This window comes from Gobio gobio, assembly GCF_949357685.1.
Source record: "Gobio gobio genome assembly, chromosome: 7".
In the NCBI taxonomy this organism is placed as follows: Eukaryota; Metazoa; Chordata; class Actinopteri; order Cypriniformes; family Gobionidae; genus Gobio; species Gobio gobio.
In genome coordinates this window covers 22727271-22748637 of record NC_137103.1, presented here as the reverse complement: position 1 = coordinate 22748637, position 21367 = coordinate 22727271, and the positions used below count along the sequence as shown (strand labels likewise).

Sequence of the window (21367 nt, the reverse complement as noted above, 5' to 3'; positions counted from 1 at the left end):
TTAAAAAGTACAAAATTTGGTTTTGTTTTTTGTTTGATTCTATACCAAGAATAGCTTCCGTTTTGGAATTTATACACTTCCTTATGTGCTATCAATTTATGATTAACAAGTGTAAGCCTGCCATTTTCATTTATCTGCTGTTTCTCTTCATACTTTTGACGCAGTTTGTCGGAACAAAGTAAGTGGTGACAAAGCAACTTTCGGTTGCAGTGCAGTTTTAAATACAGTGGGTGTGGACAGCTTGGCAGGAAAGGGATACGAAAACCAGACTGTTAGCTGGAGATTTTTTTACAGTTTGTACAGTTGTTTCAAGTTTGACTTCAACTGTAGATCTCAGGGGTCTTCCTCTGTTCCATATCAGCAAATATCAGCTTGAAGAGGAAGGGGAGTTATGTGTAAAAGGTCTGATCCGGGATTGTTCTGAAAGAAACGTATGCTTAGAGCTTCAGAGGATTATGAAGATGACTGGTTCATGCCATATGAAAGTCAATTGGATTCAGCAAGCATAACTCCAGACAAGCTTCTTTCCAACTTCTCACTGTGAGGATCCTTATTGATGGTAGTCATGTTTTGAGGTGGGTTGTCTTTAAAGAAACAAAGCTTCTTCGGAATCTGTCTATATGCCATTCAGGCTACATTTAGTCACTAGTATTCAATTTCCCTAAAAGTTTGTTTCCACCATGCCTGCTGAGGATTTTGGTCCAGGTCGGGGTGAAAGGAGAAGGCTGCCCTGGCTGTTTCTGGTGCTGGTCGTGGCTGCCATCACCTCCTCCTCCCTGTCTGTGATCTCCTTGTACCATGTGCTGGCCTTGCAGGCCGAGGTGGAGGGTTTGAGGGCCGAGGTGGTCCGCAAGAGAGAGGAGCAAAGCAGGACGCTAGAAGAACCGGGGACAGAGAAACAAACCCATAAGCAGGAACAAGAAGAGATCAAAGACAGACTTGAGGTTTGGACCACAATACACATGCATCAAATGTCCTCTTCTAAAGAGTCTTGTAATTGGTGATTTGATGGAGTTTGAAGGGATTGCATAAATGCCAGTTAGTTATCACATGATAAAGTTGTCTTAAAGGGATAGTTCACCCAAAAATGCAAAAATGTGTCATTATTACTGATTTCTGTAGTAGAAAAAAAAAATGGAAACACTTTATTTTACAGTGTCATTGTTACATATGTTACATGTACTTACCATAGTGATAACAGTAAATTATGCAACTTACCCACAACCAAACCCTAGTCCTACCCTAACCCTATAGCAAGTAAATGTAATCAATATTACTCAGTACTTAAATATATAATTACACTGAAACAATGACACCTTGAAATAAAGTGTAACCCGCTATACTATGGAAGTCAATGGCTGCCGTCAACTGTCTGGTTACCAACAACATGAGGGTGAGTAAATTATGACAAAATTATAATTTTTTAGTGAACTATGGAGTTATATTTCTGTAACTATAAGGTTTGGAGTTAAGAGTCCAATTGGTTGTGTTCTCTATGTTTGTTTAAAACACCTAGTTCAAAATAGTCAAAATTAAATGTTTTTGGAGAGCACATGTTCTCTAAACTCCAATCCAATATCATTGTGTGTATATATATATATATATATATATATATATATATATATATATATATATATATATATATATATATATATATATATATATATATATATATATATATATCCCTCTATGGTACGCAATATGATTTCAATGAGGAAAAAAAATATTTGTAGTGCTTTTCCTGCTTAAAATAGGACACTATAACAATAGCAATACAATTTTTCATAATTTTTTTATTTATTTATATTTTAAAAGTTTGTTGCCTCAAGGCAACATTGTACCACAATGGACAAATTTAAACATTTTGACATTTTCATTTAGAAAAAAGAAAAATATTTATTAAAAACATCGAATTCTTTAACCAGACACCTGAGCAAACACATTTATCCAATTTATAATGTATTACAAATTTAATATTTAATAAAAAGTAACATTTCAAATTCAGCTGTTGCTCTCAGGCAACATTGTACCGTCGTGGAACACAAGTATTACCAAACCATCATGTCAAGTTATCATATCAATATATCGTGTCAAATTATCATATCAAGTTATCATATCCATCTTCATCCTCATCTCCATCTTTGATCTCTCCCTGCCAGATTGTCACTATGACCTCATCTTCCTCATCACATGACACCTCATCCTCACCCTCATCGGTTGTGTTTTATACCTTTTTTTAAGTGCTATAGAAAACGTGCAGATCATAATATATGCAGTTTTAGTATGTGAATTACTAATCTTATACATGCATTACAAAATCATGCAAAAATGCAAATACATTTTGAGAATTTTAACTCTTTTCCCTACAAATATACTATATTTGTATCCAATCTAGTGTGTCTGGTATGGCCTTATGCGATTCCATTATGGTACAATGTTGCCTTGAGGCAACACACAGTTTTTTGTTATTAAATCTAAAACATTTGATGATATATAATGTAAAGTTCTTGAAAATACTTCTTTACTTACCAGTGAAGGTCATATTTTTTTTGGGTGATTAACTGGACGGAAACTGGTGAAAAATACACTTTTCATTGGAGAAAATATGGAGCCATGTGACCTGTGCACATGTGCTGAAACAGGACACAAAATGGACCCCTGTGGGTCATGTGACCATTTTTTTGCACTTTCATTGATTAGTATTTGAGTTCTTCTTCCCTAAAATAGGTTTGACCAATAAATTGGTGTTTCATTGTATTAAACATAAACTAAAATAGACTATGTTGCCAGGAGGCAACACCGTACCATAGAGGGTTAAATATATATATATGGCTTTTGTGTAAGAAATAGAAAACATAATACATTATTTGGTTTCACTTTAGTTTAAGGTGTATTAGTTGCAGTGTAATTTTACAATTAGGTATCGAGTAATAGTTAGGTATCTGTTTTAATGAATGGTGCTGCATAATTATTTTGCTGTTTCAGTTTTGCTTAAAACAGCCTTATTCCAAAATGGATTAATTTTTTTTTTTGTTCTACAAACAATACCCCATAATGACAACGTGAAAGAAGTTTTGGCCCCACTTTATATTAGGTGGCCTTAAGTACTATGTACTTACATAAAAAAATAAGTACAATGTACATACTGTATTCAAATTGTATTGCAGAACACCTTTGCTGATATTGACGTGGGATACGGGTAGGGTTAGGGACAGGTGTGGTGGTATGGGTAAGTTTAAGGGTAGGGTTAGGTGTAAGGGAAGTGTCAACTGTGTAATTACAAATGTAACTACAGAAATTAATTACAGACGTAATTACATGCAGGTATTATTTAAAATGTAAGTACAATGTAAATACATGTATGTACACAATAAGAGCACTGTATCAAATTATTGATTAAAATGTTAGTACATAGTAGTTAATGCCACCTAATATAAAGTTGGTCCGAAGTTTTGTTTGAAATCTTTGCAAATTTATTACAAATAAAAAACAAAAAAGCAGCACTCCACCAATCAGGCCTGTATGGTAGAGGTCTTCACGGGTCCAAAAATTTGTACCCGAACCCGAAGAGACCCGTAATGTGCTAAACGGAACCGACCCGGACCCGTCTATTATTTCAAAAGCTGGACCCGGTCCCGTGCAGATCCAAGAAATGCCAAAAATTTAGTACCCGGAACCGACCTGGACCCATCTATTATTTAAAAGCTGGAACCGAACCCGGCGCGAAGAAACAGACCCGACTGGACCCGATTGTCACATATTCCATAATAAACTGATATTAAGTCAATAACCAAGTTGCGAAAATTATAACTTTTTGTCTTACCTATAGCCGTCGTCTCCCTTCCTTGTAACGTTAAGTTACTTGATTGTGATGCATTACATCCTTGCCAAAAAGTTAAATCCATATTATTCCTCTCTTGTTATTCCAAGCATGCTTAATTCACTCATCATTTCAGCTTTAAAAGTCCACTTTATGTCACGGTAACGGATGACAAATGCGTCTTTGCAGATTTGCATTTCGACTCTAGTTAACTCGCATAATAACTTTGACTGTTTTCTTTTTGAACTATAATAACGATTGCTCGTTTGGTGGCCGCTGACGTTAGCATTATTAATTTGCTATCATCTCTGTGAGCCGAGTCTGTTCACAAAACTTTAAGATTAAATAAGACGGTTCATTCATATTATTATTAAAGTCAGTCACACTCACAGCGGAAGCTCGGGTTGCCATAGAAACATGACACGCGCTTGAGACTGCACATGCGCGTTAGCTGGAGCAACCTGGAATATTAGCTTTTTACGCAATTTGAACGTCATAGAAAACATTTATGTGACAGTTCACCTGAGATTGTGTTGCTGATTTGAAATATATTATTTAAATATAAGTTCAAATCAAACTTCAACAGTGCGTCACACGTAGGCTAATACACTTGACAGCACTTACTTTTTTCTCATGTTTGTCCACAATATGCATGAAGGATGCCCAGACAGAAGAGGTGCCCGTGGGTTTAACTTCTTTATATTCGTTGTTTTTTAGCTTTTTTCGCACATCACTCATGAAGGTATCCATTATTACAGTGCGCTTGCAACGGCTGAGAGCGAGCGAGAGAGAGAGAGAGAGGGAGAGCGAGCGCGAGGCGAGCGAGAGAGAGAGAGAGAGAGAGAGAGAGAGAGAGAGAGAGAGAGAGAGAGGGAGAGCGAGCGTGAGACGAGCGAGCAAGAGAGAGAGATTGCTCGTGTTTTTCTTCTTTCTTTCTTTTTAAACCTTATTTCCCGGCTCACACTTTTCTTATCCTAATTTTACAAGTTGCAAGTTACAAAAAACAGCAGTGCTGACTGACTCTGATCACGGGCAGGTGTTCTCCGAGTCCGGATCGACTCGGGTATTAGACACAAATGTTAAATAGACCCGGGACCCGAAGTAATTGATTAGGACCCGGCCCGGACCCGGCTGATCATTTAAAATATATACCCGAACCCGTACGGGTCTCGGGTCCTCGGGTGGCTGGGGCTCCGTGAAGACCTCTACTGTATGGTAGAGTGGCCAGATGGAAGCCACTCCTCAGTAAAAGGCTGCCTGAACTGAAGGACTCTCAGACCACGAGAAACACAATTCTCTGGTCTGATGAAACAAAGATTGAACTCTTTGAACTAAATGGCAAGTGTCATGTCTGGAGGAAACCAGGTACCGCTCATCACCTGGCCAATACCATCCCTACAGTGAAGCGTGGTGGTGGCAGCATCATGCTGTGGGGATGTTTTTCAGCAGCAGGAACTGGGAGACTAGTCAGGTAAAGATGAATGCAGCAATGTACAGAGACATCCTTGATGAATACCTGCTCCAGAGCGCTCTGGACCTCAGACTAGGACGAAGGTTCCTCTTCCAACCGGACAATGACCCTAAGCACACAGCCAAGATAACAAAGGAGTGGCTACTGGACAACTCTGTGAATGTCCTTGGTGGCCCAGCCAGAGCCCAGACTTGAACTCGATTGAACATCTCTGGAGAGATCTGAAAATGGCTGTGCACCGACACTCCCCATCCAACCTGATGGAGCTTGAGAGGTCCTGCAAAGAAGAATGGAAAAAACTGCTCAAAATTGTAGCATCAAACTCAAAAAGACTTGAGGCTGTAATTGGTGCCAAAGGTGCTTCAACAAAGTATCGAGCAAAGACTGTGAATACTGTTTTCATACATTTGCAAAGATTTCAAACAAACTTCTTACACATTGTCATTATGGGGTATTGTTTGAAGAATTGTGAAGAAATTTTTTTTTTTTTATAAATTTTGGAATAAGGCTGTAATAAGGCTGGAAAAAGTGAAGTGCTGTGAATACTTTCCGGATGCACTGCATTCCCTTTGTTTACCCCATGTACGTAATTGTATGTTAAATTAAACTCCATAAGCTGTTTTTATTCAGCAGGAATTTTGGTCATCTGTTTACAGTATCTGCAGCAGACTGAGATGGATGATACCACAACAGACCGAACTGGCATGTCGAAAAGAAGTCTGGGGCATGTCTCAAACAAAGCAGGCAAGCCCACACTTCTGCTTATTCTGTGATGAACTTGTCTTGTTTTTTTTTTTCTTCTTCCTTTCTGTGAACAACTGAGAAGTGTCAACTGAGAAGACCTTTGGGTTGTGTTTAATGACAGGAGTGATATAGAGCACAGATGGTGTAAGATTAAAATCAATATCTCAATATCTATATTTAAAAAAAAACATGCACATTCTGCAAAAGTGTACCATCAGACATTTGCATATCCAGTTACTTTATGAGTCACTGAATGCAAAAAATACCTCCGTAACCATATTTATCTCTTACTGACAGCTACAGATAATACTTGCAATTAAGAAATGCGTAATAAGAATACATGTACATTCACGGTACATGAACACAATTCATTTCTGTTTTTCTTGTGTTTTAAACTCTTCTGCCCTTCTTCAGAATCCCATGCCTGCTTACAGATGATGGCAGACAACAGGAAGAAAACCTTCCAGAAAGGTACTGAAGGAGTTTTATTCAAGACATTCTACAATCTGTTATCTAAAATGACTTGTAGCTAAAGTGATACATTTGACCAATTGTATCAATGACCTTGCTATTGCTGGTGCCATAACAGTGTTCATTGTACTATGAAAACTCAAAACTTCATTCCCAGTCCAGCATTTTTTATAACAGACCTGCAGTGACATGTTCTGCAACTTTGTAATCAACATACGTTGAAAGGAGTATTTCAAAGATACCCAGATGGTCCCTTCAACCTGCAGACTAACAGAGTAAAAGTAGCCCAATTCTATGGGAAAAAAACTGGATGAGGATTCGATTAGAACTACAAAAAAAAAAAAAAGTGTACAAAAACAAACATGGCAGATGTGTGAGAGGTTAAGTAGAGAGGTTTAGATAAAGGGCTTTGAGTGATTAATAATCAGTATCTAACCTGATGAAAAGATATTCATACTCTGCATGTCCATCTGAGGAATCCCAATAGAATAGAACACTCAACATTTAATTTGAAAAAGGTCACTGATTATTTCAGTCTAACTGTTGAGCAGCACATTTCAGCTCAGATAATTTTTTACGAATCTATCATGTTTAGACTGTTACTAAAGGATATTTAAACTTTCAAGCAAGGCAAGCTTGTGGCATAGGTGACAGACCTAGGGTGCAAAATGATAGGCCTGGTTCTACAAGGGTTGAAACTGTAATAATAGCATATTGGCGAAATTGATTTGATAAACGCTCCAGTGTGTATTTGTCTCATTATAACAAACACAGTGTAGACATTAGGGGCTTTCGCACCGGGTAGTTCTTGGAACTTAGTTCTAGGAACTAACCACCATGGCGGTTCCTTGAAAACTAAATGTTCCCCTAGGGCCATTTTCCTGGTTGCCTTCGCACTGCCAGTAGAAACTCTGAAGTGACGTAAGCCGTGCTTGTTGTTGTGACTTTTATTTTGAAGGCATGGCGAACGTACTCGGTTACTAACGTAACCTCGGTTCCCTTAGATACAGAGCAAGTTCTGCGTCGTTCGTCTTATTAATATAAATAAGACAAGAAGCTACGAGGAAAACTCCTTTTTCTCCGATTCTGAAGTCTTTATACAATCACGCAGTGAATACTGCACAACGATTGGTTCAAAAAGTTAAAGAAATTGAACCAATGACGGTGTGGCATGCGCAAGCCAATGTTGAGCGAGCCCGCCGAAATGGGCGGAGGCTATAAAAGCGGCTGTTTCACAAGGGCAAATCGATTGGTTTTGACTGAAGCGATGCATAGCACGGCAACTTACGCAGTACACATTCCGTATCTAAGGGAACTGAGGTTATGTTAGTAACCAAGTACGTTCCCTTGCGATACTACACGAGTACTGCGTTGTTCGTCTTATTAATATAAATAAGACTAGACGCTACGGGGATAATACAATCACGCCGTGCTATTTAAGATGACGACAAATACAGTGGGAAGCGCTTAACCAAGGGCTTCAAGACACAAAGTAATAGTCAAAAATCAAAACCCCATTACCAGGACCTCTAGGGGCCTAGTTTATGAATATATGAGGCAGACAGTGGTTACTCCCAGACTAAGTCGGGGATATAACAAGACACATAAGTGCAATAGTTTATGCAGAAAGGACCTGCGATTGAAGCGCAGGGTCTTCTAGATTATAAAATCTAACAAATGTGGACAGTGAGGCGCACCCGGCCGCTGTACAGATGTCATCAATGGAAATGCCAGATGACCATGCACATGAGGAGGCCATGCCTCTCGTGGAGTGTGCTCTGACTCCCAAGGGACATTGAAGGTCCAATGAGGAGTACACAAGAGCAATGGCGTCTATTATCCATCTAGATCAGGGGTTCTCATCCTTGGTCCTTGAGGGCCACTGTCCTGCAGAGTTTAGCTCCAACCTTGATTAAACTCCCCTGTCTGTAGCTTTCTAGTAATCCTGAATAGCCTGATTGACTGGTTCAGGTGTTCTTGATTAGGGTTGGAGCTAAAATCTGCAGGACAGTGGCCCTCCAGGACTAGGGTTGAGAATGCCTGATCTAGATAGTCTAAGCTTTGTGACCGTAAGACCTTTCGTGCAGCCACCAAAGCAAACAAAGAGCTGCTCCGCCTGTCGAAAAAAGGCGGAGTGATCAACATACATCCTCAGGGCTCTGACAGGACAGAAAAGGTTCGGCTCCTGTTCATTCTGAGAAGGAGGAAGGGCAGAGAGAACTACTATCTGCACTCTAAAAGGGGTAGATAGGATTTTTGGAACGTATCCATGTCTAGGTTTCAGGGAAACCTTAGAGTCGTTAGGCCCAAACTCAAGACACAAGGGGCTCACAGAGAGCGCCTGTAAGTCTCCCACATGCTTAACCAATGCCAACACTAGCAGCAAGGCGGTTTTTAGCGTCAGGGGTCGAAGGTCAGCAGTCTGGATAGGTTCAAATGAAGGACTTTTAAGGCCCCTGAGAACCACAGACAGGTCCCAAGTAGGGACTGTGAGGGGACGAGGAGGGTTTAGCCTCCTGGAGCCCTTTAGGAAGTGAACAACAAGATCGTTTCTTCCTATAGACAGCCCTGCTATTGAAGCGTGTGAAGCTGCTATAGCCGCAACATAGACTTTAAGAGTAGAGGGAGAACGGCCTCTATCAATTAAGTCTGGAAGAAATGACAATATCTGAGATATGTCACAGTTCAGAGGGTCTTTGCCCCAGGTTTTGCACCAGGAGGCGAAGACAGCCCATTTTGAGGCATAGAGGTGTCTCGTAGACGGAGCTCTGGCCTGAGAGATAATGTTTAAAATGTTCTCAGGGAGGCATAGAGGCTCCCGTTGAGAAACCACACATGAAGGTGGGGTGCCAAATTGTCCCTCTCGCTTGGGAGAGGAGGTCTCGTCTCAGAGGGATTGGCCATGGCCTCAGGGCCGATAACCGAGACAGCTCCGAGAACCATGATTGGGTCCTCCAAAGAGGAGCCACCAGGAGAACCTTGTGTTTGTCTTCCCTGGTTCGCTTGATCACCTGGGGGATCAGAGCGATCAGGGGGAAAGCATAGAGGAGGAGGCTGGGCCAATATAGTTTGAAAAATATATTGGGCAGTGATGACTGTCCTCTGAGGCAAAGAAGTCGACCTCTGCCTTCCCGAAGACAGCATGTCCGCCCCCACGTTCAGTACGCCCTGTATGTGCGCTGCTCTCAGTGAGAGTAGATTGAACTGAGCCCACTCTAGGATGGTTTTCACCAGAGTGAAGAGGGGTTTTGAAGAGAGGCCGCCCTGGTGATTTATGAAGGACACCACAGTCATGTTGTCTGATCTGACTAAGACGTGGTGCCCCACCAGAAGAGGAAGAAAGACCTGGAGAGCTTGAAATACCGCCATCATTTCTAGGCGGTTGATATGTAGCTCGCTTTCCAGGCTGCTCCAAGCCCCGAAGGCTGGGCAGTTGTTGCACAGAGCTCCCCAACCTGTCTTGGAGGCGTCTGTGAAAACAACTTTCCTCTTGTCCATAGCACCAATCGCCGCGCCTTGCTTGAACCAGCAAGGGTTCGTCTAAGAGGCCAGGGCTGTGACACATGCCTGGTTCACCTTGAGCAAGAGACGGCCATGGTGCCAGGCTGAGGGCGGGACCCGCGGTTTCAGCCAGAACTGCAGAGGGCACATATGAAGAAACCCCATCTGCAGAGATGGAGATGCTGAGCTCATACGGCCTAGCATCTTCTGAAACATTCTGAGTGGTAGAAAAACCCAGGTTTGCATGAGCTGCTGAATGGCCAGAGGAGTGACTGTGGCGCTCAAAAGGGTTGAGTCTAAAATTATCCCCAGGAACGATACACGTTGGCTGGGGGATAATGAGCTCTTTGCAAAATTGACCCTGAGACCCAAGCACTCTAAGTGGTTGAAAATAACGGATCTGTGGAATATTAGTTCCGCCTCCGACTGGGCCAGAACAAGCCAGTCGTTGAGGTAGTTTAGAATGCAAACTCCCATCTGTCTCAGACGGGAGAGAGCTGCATCCATGCACTTTGTGAAAGTGCGGGGGGCCAGGGACAGGCCGAACGGCAGTACCGTGTATTGATATGCCACTCCCTCGAAGGTGAATCTCAAGAACTGCCTGTGATGGGGGGTTATCTGGATATGAAAGTAAGCATCTTTCAGGTCCAGGCTAAAGAACCAGTCTCCCAAGCGTTTTCCGCTATAACAGCGGCTCCCAAGCAGGGAAAATTAACAGGCTCAGTGTGGGCAACAAACACCCTTTTTTGAGCACCCGGAACTGAACGGGGTGGCAGGAAAATTGGGCGAGGCTTTTTGGAGGGTATTCCGGCCCCGGCAGGACTTGGCCTCCTCCTCTTCCTTTCTCGGCCATCAGGCCATCATTTTCCAGCCAATGGCGGCGGGAGGGCATAGATGTGCGGCCACAGCTTCGTCCAGTGGAGGCAGCTTTTCATAACCCTTCTGCCCAGCGCCGTCGACAGACGTGAGAGCGTGAGAGGCAGAAGAGTGAAGGTGGGTTGAGTATGGCGCGCCATGATTTTGTCAGCTCATCGTGCACTTCAGGAAAGAAGGGCGCCGATTGCTGAGATGGAGTTTGACGGCGTCCAGGCAGGAACCACTCATCCAAGCGGCTGCGTGTGGGCTCTTCAGACACAGACCACTCTAAGCCGAGCTGTTCAACCGCTTTTGACAGTACATGTCCAAGTCCATAGACGCTCTGGTGTCAATCAACTCCAAAGGCGGCAAGGGGGCGGGGTCTTGCAGCGAGCCCGACCACTCCTCAGCCTCTGACGCTGCTAGAGACATGCTGTCGTCTTGCGGCTCGTCATCAGATCCTCCAAACGAAGTCCCTCTGGGCCCTAAAGGGACGTTGGTCTGGATGGGAGAAGTGGATGGGTGGAACCTCTTCCTGTGGAGAGAGCGAGTCACGCGGGGGCTGAGCCGACGTGATATTGCCCTTGTCCGGGCATTGAGATCCTCTGCCCCGCTGTTTTTTCCTCGGGCGATCAACACTGCACGTGAGCGGCGGTCTGAGCGGCAAGCTGAAGAGCTGAGAGTGCTGCGGCTGTTTGAAGGGGTGGCTGCGTGGGTGCGAGCTGCATGAGAGCAGCGAGCTGAATAGTGGCAAGCAGGGTCGAGCAGCGGCGAGTTCAGTTGCTTGCAGGTGAAGGCAGCTTCAATCTGATTTCCAACGAAAAGATGTTATCTGCGTCACTGAAGGAGAATTAATCGTTACAAAAAAGTAAACATTATACAAAAAAGTATTAGCGTTTGCCGTGTGGTTGATGCGTAATGTCGCTAGAGCCGAAATACATAATTATGTTTTGCTTGGTTCCATCAAAGTCACATTGGATTTTCTCCTTAGCGTGAAGATTGAGAGGTCCATCAATCACTGTTTTCTAATCACTAGTTTCTGGAGTAAATATAATCTCTGTGCTGGTGTTTCGCGTGCGTTTGGCCAATCAGCATACACTTACGTCACTGGTAGCTGCTATTGTGCTGGGTTAGACCCTACTCTGAAGTAGGAGATAATTTAGTTCTCCCAAAAGGAGTTCCTAGAACTAAAATCATTCCCAGTTCCGGGTATTTACACTGACAAAAAATCTTAAAGTTGCGTAATTATACATCAGCAGAACACATTAATTAAGCATGACAGGGCAGTTATCATAGGTAGCCTATTCGTTTTTCCATTAGCATTCACCACTTAAACTATTCTTTGAAAAAATAAGTAAAATTACAAGTAAACGACTCTTCGTGGCAGACATTGATGTTTGTGTACTATTCTGAAATAGCTTTTTTAGAACCTCTTTTACTGGCAACACTAACACTGTGGGCTGTTTGTGCTTGTTTTAAGCTGCAAGTAAAGTGAAACTTAAGTAATTCTAAGTTTAGGTATATAATTTCCCATATGCTCAAAAATGGGGATGACAATAAGAGGCTAGTTTATTGCACTTTTTTGTTGATTTGTTGTTTGTTTAATTATTGTGTGATTTTTACAGATTTGTTAGTTAATTATCATAATTAATTTACTTCATATTTATGTTAAAGCCACAATATGTAATTTTTCGCCGCTAGAGGTCGCCTATTCAAAAAAAAGGCGTAGCTTGATGATCCCTGGATTTCGTGGATCTTTTATTATGCCGCAGATGTCCGCTTCCGCTTTTTCCGGTCATGCATACGCACTGTTTTATCATATTAGATACATTATTTGAGTGTTTTTAAAGTTATGTTATAATGCTTCTCTGTGCGTTCGCTCGGCGGCTACTATGAGACACTTGTTGCACACTACAGTAAGCTAGATCGATATTAGGCATGGTAAAACATGGTACTCACGGCAAATCAAGGAAACAAGATTTAAACAATAAGACTAACTGTGTTGAGCTATATAACAGTGATTAGTTTTCTGTCGATGAATGTATCCAAACAGTTGCTCACCTGCATAATAAAACACATAATATTAAAGCGTCTTAGGTGTTTCCATGGTTTCTACAAAACAAAACCTGAAATCGAAGGTAATGTGGGTACGATGTCATTAATAGGAGACGCACGGACACGGTCCATGTCTTGGGTAAAATTACTTATTTCTCTGAATTTAAACATTCTTGGAAACATTTGCGATACTGTAAGTACACAAGTCAACAAAATATATAACATTGTTCTAGTGGTTTTTGGATATTTTAATCCAAAGATCTTACATATTGTGCCTTTAACATTACTATTCATGTTATATTACAGTATATTGCAGTTAATTTGAAAGATAAGCATTTGCTTGTTTCGTGGAATACATTTTTTGTTTTCATTCGAAAAGCCCCTCATTTATGTGTTTAATTCATTAACATGTATGTAAATTGTTTTTTTTATTTATTTTTTGTCAGAGTTTGCTTTGGAATTATGCACTGCCATCCCATGGCATGTCGGTCTAAAGCGTGGCTCTGCTCTGGAGGAAGAGCAGGGCACCATTTTAGTCAAAGAGGAGGGATTCTTCTTTATCTATAGTCAGGTATATAAATTCTCGACTTATGACACATTCTTGAGGTTTTTTTGGCCTCATAAATGAACTTTGAGACATCCCAACACCGTGCTCAGTGTTTTCTCCTCATTATTTCAAGCTCTCCTTTTCCCAGGTTTACTATACAGACTCGACGTTTGCTATGGGCCACATCGTGATTCGTATCAAGAAAAACGTTGTAGGAGACGAGAGTCAGCACGTCGTTCTGTTACGCTGCATTCAGAGCATGAATCTAGTCAATCACTTCAACACCTGCTACACGGGAGGTGAGCGTGGAAAGTCTTGCTACTTTATCAGTGTGTTACAAAAGAGTTACAAAGGCCTTTTTTCCCATTTGTTTTGCACTGTGGTATTATTGTCCTTTAAATTATTTTTAAAGGTTTTGTAAATCTCATTATTTTCACAGTATTTTTTATTATTATTATTATTATTATTATCTGTAAAGATAACTAATTGATTGACAAACAAATGCTTTTGTATAAATACTCAGAAATGTAAGTAATCTAGTTATTATTATTATGGCCATTACAGCAATGAGAATTTGTTAGGTGGGTTTTTTTGTGCATTACAGTAACAAGAATTTTGGAATATCCTGGTTCAAAACTAAGCTTTATTTTCTTTATGCAAAATATAATTTTGTATTCCTTTCTTGTGGTTTCTGGTTAACCCAGACTTGTTCTTGTTTCTTGAAAAAGCTTTTTTGAGAATCATCCAGAAACTAGACCACATTTTGTTTTCACACAGTCAGGAAGGCTAGAAATAGCCTATGTCCTGTAAATGACTGTGGTAGATATGATCTTAGATATGATATGATCTTATGAGAGAATATTGTTTCCCTTATTTGTGTATTTTGAACATTGTGAACTACTGAGAATAATAATATCAAGGTGATGAAAATGCAATTGTATGGATAAATAATGTATCTACTATTACAAATTAATGTAACTGAGCATGTGATGTACAGGTGTAGTGAAACTGGACTCTGGGGACAGACTGGAGCTTCTGATACCTCGTACCCATGCAAATATCTCTCTGGATGGGGATTCCACCTTCTTAGGAGCAATAAAACTGGCCTGACAACGGGACAGGGCTTTGGATCAGACACCGAATGACTCTGGATATTATTCATTGGTGGAGAGTGGCATTGCTACTGACATTCACTGGACTTCACAAATACAGCTGCGAGTATTCTTGAAACTTTCTTCATAAAGCTAATATGTATCCAGGATAAAGGTTCTTTGCACTTGTTTTTTTTATGTCACAGCTCAGTGGCACTTCATCAAACGTGCACACAAAAAACTTTCATGTCAAAATTCATGATTCATCAGTCTTCATAATCTTCAATGAATCTTCTAATAACCTCTGAAATGGCTTTTATGTTAGCAAACGCCAAATCCTCTTTGTGTTCAACTACTCTCCTCAAACCAACCGACTCATTCTGGTACGTAACAACCATTCTTCACAATCCACTTAGCTCCAGATGGATAAAATCAAGTCCCACTTGACTTTTTACTCAGTAAATATACTATTTGACTCTAAAAAGCTTTGTGAACACCATTTCATGTTGAACTTTTCATGTTTTATGATTTTTACACTGTACAAACTGTATATTCTATCCCCTACTAACCCTACCCCTATACCTACCCAACACACACAACTTTCAGCATTTTTACAGTACATTTTGGTATGATTTTTTAAGCTGTTTTCCGCATGGGCACCAAAAATGTCACCACAAGGGACAAAGATTTCGGATTTCGGATAAAGTTTTACCAGGCCACACACACCTATAATAATATTTTTTGATTCAGAACATTTATAGAATAAAACCTCAGAATGTGCTTTGGTTCTTTAAAATATCATTTTAACAAAGTACTTTTACTGTTATAACATCATAGTAGGCTTTCATACTTTACAGTTGGAACTTTGCATGTAGCCTTCAAGTTTCTACCAGCAGATGGAGACAGTATCACACTGTGGAAGAGAAGAGCTTTGGAAGTACTTGCTTTGTATTGTGTGCTTCACAACTACACAGGCAGCCTTTTATGTTCATTGATGAAGGTTGAATATGCTTTTTCAGTGTATACATTTATCAGCCACATCTCATAAGGAAACAATCATCATAGTGTCACAGGCCTGATGCTGGAATTCTGCATCTAAATACAATGTCGCTTAATAAATTCAGATTCGCTGTTAGAAATGGAGTTGATTGCATTGCTTAGCTTCACACATGACATGTTAATGAGCTTCATGGAGAATGGTATTGGATTTTGGCAATAACATGTCCTGCCATTAGAGGGCACTTGTGTCCAAGACCATGTTTATGGGACACTGCTGAGATGGTGAAGATGACTACTTTTTCATGACCGTTAGGGCAAATAAATCAAGGTCCAATAATGGAAGCCTCATGTGTATATTATGCAAACAGTATTTTGTTTTAGTTTCTCATGTGTCCATTTACCGGAGAACGGCAAAAGGGGACTTAAAAGCATCATGTATTTGATCAGAAACCACAAAAAATTTATTTATTCTGCAAATACATTTATATTATATAAATATATAGATTTTAGAAAGTGTTTCGTATAGGAAATGAGGATGATGTTCCAATATTTTTGTATGTAGTTATGAGTATTTTTTTGTTTTAATTTAATTTGTATCATGCCATATTTCAAGCTCACATTCGGTCTATCTATTTGTCTTTCTCATAGAGAAATATATTATGGATAAATATGTAAAAAAAATATAAATAAGTATATAATGTACTTACTATTGCAAAGGAATACTATTATTCAACAGAAATCAGATAGACATTCATTGGATGGATGGATGGATGGATGGATGGATGGATAGACTATTTTCAGTTTAACTGAACTGCCAATGAAATGAAAAGCAATTTCTGTGTGCCTTTCAAAAACTGATGAATAAAGAATAATCTGCTGAATCTCTGAGGAAATTTTCTCACACTTAAACCTTAAAAGGCCTCCATACAATGGAGCTTGTTTCACAATTTCCAGGCCAGAACCTTTTCTTTGATTTAGAATCGATCATTCAAATGTAAGATGGTCCGTTGAGAATTCTTGGTGTAATAGCACCAAATCCTCGATTACCTCTCCCACAGAGAGACTGCGGCTCCAAAGCCGGTCGCTTGGGGAGCCTGAGGAAGTGATGGGTACTTTAAGATTGTCTCTCAAGCTAAAGTATTGACTCCTCAGCAGGGAAGGAACGGTCCGATTCAGAGATCAGATCAGTCAAACACACTTGGACTCTATCGGGAGGCTGAATGAAGATCAATGAGCTCTGTTCAGCAATGCCTCTTGCTCTTACTTCTTTTGATTATTTTTCAAAAAAGAAAAAAATTGCTCTGCTGAGACTCTGAGTTTTTAAAAGGCTGCTCTATTGATTTTGCTCTCAAAATGATGACTTTTCTTTTTAAAACAGACTGTCATAGTGGTATAACTCACATGTTCCGTGCTGATCATTTTGATGTTCATCTCTCCTGCTATTCAACTGATTCCTGGGCATTGTAACTTAAGACTCCTTACCAAGTCCTATTACTCCCTCTACTCTTTCCCAACTCTCTCTCTCAAGATTCAAGATTCAAATAGCTTTATTGGCATGGTGAAAGAAATCTTTACATTGCCAAAGCATTCATAACACTATACGATTAAAATGAATAAATAATAAAAATAAAATAGAAATGACATGAAAATAAACAGCAATAAAAAAGTCTAATCTTCTAATCTTCTCTCTCTCTCTCTCTCTCTCTCTCTCTCTCTCTCTCTCTCTCTCTCTCTCTCTCTCTCTCTCTCTCTCTCTCTCTCTCTCTCTCTCTCTCTTACTGTATATGTAAAGTTACTGTAAAAACTCCCATTGGTCTATGGCGATTAAGTAATAGGTGTGTGTGGAGGCTCCACCTTCTTTCACGTGGAAATCTCATCTGGTTAATTTATTCTGTTGAGTCTGCCGAGGTCAGACGTCCGCGGGTAAAAACTAGGGCTGCCACTGACGACTATTTTCATATTGATTAATTGACTAATTGACTTTAGTGATTAATCGATTAATCTATCAACTAGTGACTAATTTATCGATTAATCTATCAACTAGTTTATCACAATAATTTTCAACAATTTTACTTAAAAACGTTTAATTTAACTTGCAACTTTGGCATTCAGTAGTGTACTATAAAAAAGTATAAATGTAAACAAGCCCTTGACAAAATGTAAAATTAAAAGAGTAAAAATATAAAAAGGTACAAATTTTTAAACCAGCATAACAAAAGAAGAGAATATCAGCAAATACTTTTTTATATAGAATAGTGTTGTCACGATACCAAAATTATGACTTTGATACGATGCCAGACTAAAATACCTCAATACCGATACTGAATTGATACCACTTTTACGCTGTAAAAGTGATTGAATAATATGACAGAACTTACTATTAATTTTTTATCATTGTTTTAGGGTTAAAAAACCCGAAAAAATCACTTGGCCGGCATGTTCCTGCCCTGCCCTGCTTCACACAGAATATGAGGTCCGGCCCTTTAAGAGCTGCATGGACCAAATTCATTGTAACACCCGATTTCTCATTCAACCAAAGAGTATAGAAGCCCAAGAGGCGAAACTCTGTTGTGTTATGGGTAACAGTCTGTAGATGGCGCTGCGGAGGCGCGACAGCCATTATGGACTGAAAGCTGCTGAAATCGTTAGCGCGCCTCACCTGTGAAGATGAGCAAGTGAATGCAATGTCAAAATGCAAGCAGTGTTCTGCAATAAATTGCCAAAATTATTAGTCCACCAGAAGCGATTTGGCATGCCATCGAATTCCAAAGGATGCACAAAGGTAAAAACTCATTTAAGTGGAAATTGTTCACTGTGTGCACTTTCACTGAAGATGTTGAATTGTTAATATTTTTGTGATATTCAATGTAAAAGATTTACTATTTTATTTATTTATTTTTCCAAATCATATATATGGTGATGTTCACTAATTTCAAAATCAACATTTGAATAAATATCTTATTACTGTGTGTCTGCCTATACATTATTTAATGAATTTCTGTTATTCATATAACAAGGAAAATGCATAATAGAACATAAATATTGATGGATTAAAGGTTTGCAGTAATTTTATAATTGTATCTTTGCAAACCGTAATTGGTAGGCTAATGAAGCCGATTCGGTGGGGGGCATACCCTTACGAAAAAGTACTATAGGAATCTTTTAGTATTTTGGGACAAAATATTATTGTAATCTTATAGGAATACTATAGTCATTTGGAACATACTATAGAAGTACGATAAGACTACTATAGCAGCTTTAAAATATTATAGAGGTATCTATAACAGAAGTATGTTATGTTCTGTAATACCTCTTATATCCTAGAGCCGCTATATAGTATTTCTATAGTCTTATAGTACTATAGTAATATTACACATAGACGAAACATTTTCTGTCATTTAACGTCGGTCATCCTTATTAATGTATTTTAAATTGTTTTCATATTTAGATATGACGGCCAGAAAAAATTAAGTTATGTTACGTTTTTGTTATGTTAAGTTGGTTCAGTGCCATTGACTTCCATTATTTTTCGGCGTTTTCCTTCAGTTTTCAGTCCATAATGGCGGCCGCGCCGTCACGTCATGGGGGCAACTGTTGCTATGGAGCGTTCTATTGAGTTTCGCCTCTTGGGCTTCTACTCTTTGATTCAACTCTGTATATGTTCACTAAAGACATATCCGACTGCGTTTACCCGAATACTCGCCTGGACGTGCATTTTGACATATTTTTTACCATTCAAACCCAATAATCCGCGAAACTGACATCGCAATCTGTCTGAGTGAAAGGCGGCTGCGCGTGCTTCACGTCAGAGTCGGCAGCGCGCGCGAGCACGTCCCGGCCGCGCCGGACTTTTCTGTTGCGTTCATTTTCCTGAGCTGCGCTTATATATTTGACTGTTCTGCTTTCATTGTTTAGTGAACGGTGGAAGCAGAGCTCACACACACGTCCTCACTCTGACAAACATAGACGCAAATTAAGAAATACTGCTCTACAATATCATATCGTTCCCAACTGACCCAGTCGACTAAAACTATTGACGTCGACTAATTAACAGCACTGACGCAGTCGATTGTATCGACCAATCGCGACAGGCCTACATGAATACACTAGAGAGCTGCTTTATAGTACAAAATTATGTTGTAGCTACTTCTGATGAAATGAGACATTGACACTGTTTTTTTATGTTTTATACCATGAAGCTGCTTGGTTTTAAACAATCTATTGTATAGTGCTATATAAATAAATGTGACTTTACTGGAGTGCCGAATTGCAGAGCTTGTGCAAACATATCAACGTTGTTTTGATCAGATGTCAAAATCAGATTTTCTTATGCTTTCGTTACAAAAAAAAACTTGCTGTTTTCTCATTTTTGTTGTGTGTTCATTTTTTAATTGAGAGAAAAGCGCGCAGCACATATTCAAACGCTGCTCTCAGCAGTGTTGGCAGTGTCATATGTTCACTAACAGTATATCGCTGTTCACATATTTCAAACTTCTTTTTACCCCTAAACAAAGAACGAAAAAATAACTTTGCCGTGAGTATATAAGGGCCCTGGCTGCATTCGAAGGCCGATGCATGACGAAGGCTTTCCCAATTCAAATGTGACCTTCGTTTGCTCGCTCATGTAGATGGAACATGAAGTTGGAAACCTTTGAATCCCAGACTTTCCCAAGAATGTCACTTATCGGTTTCCGATAAGTGGGTGAAGGTTTCTACGTGTTTGGTCTTTTCAGCGTGGCAAAGTAATTTAATTCCAATGAAACTTTTACCTGACTCTATTTTATCATGACCTTGAATTTAGGTTAGAGTGCCAATTTATTATTGACCATTTACATGATAATTTATTTAGACATCTGATTATTCTATTAACCCTTTACTCTTATTATACTCGTTCATCGGGTGCCAAAGTACTGGATAATAGCAATGGCCGTTCATTTTTATGCGGGCCCACGATCACAAACTCGCCAGTCTGATCGATATCCAGAGGTTATGGCTAAAGCAATTTAACAATGCCGCCCATGCTTGCTATTGTTAATGTAGCCCCCTACTACAGTCACCTATATAACAGCTTAAAGCTGAAACAGTAACCAGAGGTTATGGCCAGCACTATAAAATAATGCCCTATTATCTTAATAGTATTTTTATCTGTCCTGTACAGTGAATGCGACTGCATAACAACTTAGTTAAAGTCGAGCAGTTAGTCAGGAATCTAGAACCTCACCTGATGTGTCTCATGCTCCATACAATCTGAGTACAATCTAGTACGTACTTAACCTTGGAAGCAGATTTGCGGTAACAACACTCTTAAAAATAAAGGTGACAGGAAGAACCAAAAAGGGGCTTTCACGGCGATGCCATAGAATAACTATTTTTGGTTCACTGAAGGACCAAAGAACTTTGAAGAACTTTGTGAAAGGTTCTTTAAAGAACCATTTTTTCTTACCTTTTTATAGTATAAAGAACCCTTCTACACTATAAAGAATATTTTGTGCAATGTAAGGGTTCTTTTGATATTAACGGTTCTTCGTTGAACCATACAACCTGCCAAACAAGCTTTATCTACTAGAATCAATAATTTCAGAGTGAGTCAGAATAAAATCAAATGTAACAATTTATTTTTAGTAAGGTAAATGTATCATGCCAATTACATTATCAATTCAAAATAAGTAATATAAAACATCAAATGCTCTGAAGTAATGAGTAAAAGATGCATACCTGACCTCAGGAAAATAGGATACATAATGCATAGCAATATGGAATGATCTGACGATAGAATCACGCCCTGAGCCCTTTGCAGCATTTCTTTAAATACC

At 39.6% G+C, this 21367-nt stretch overlaps 1 protein-coding gene across 5 annotated transcripts; it reads left to right on the top strand.

Annotated features, from left to right (window-relative positions):
* Positions 1–160: 160 nt before the first annotated feature.
* Positions 161–16432, top strand: tnfsf13b (TNF superfamily member 13b). 5 transcript variants are annotated; one of them, XM_079821903.1, is made up of 7 exons: positions 161–575; positions 669–944; positions 5948–6035; positions 6450–6506; positions 13364–13488; positions 13598–13763; positions 14462–15916. In XM_079821903.1, the coding sequence occupies exons 2-7, from the start codon at positions 681–683 to the stop codon at positions 14572–14574; spliced, it is 813 nt and encodes a 270-aa protein (XP_079678029.1). In that variant the 5' UTR covers positions 161–575; positions 669–680; the 3' UTR covers positions 14575–15916. The 5 variants fall into 5 exon arrangements, with proteins under 5 accessions (XP_079678029.1, XP_079678030.1, XP_079678032.1 ...); XM_079821906.1 differs by having other exon boundaries at positions 247–575; positions 13613–13763; positions 14462–16432; XM_079821907.1 differs by having other exon boundaries at positions 247–575; positions 650–944; positions 13613–13763; positions 14462–16432.
* Positions 16433–21367: the final 4935 nt, after the last annotated feature.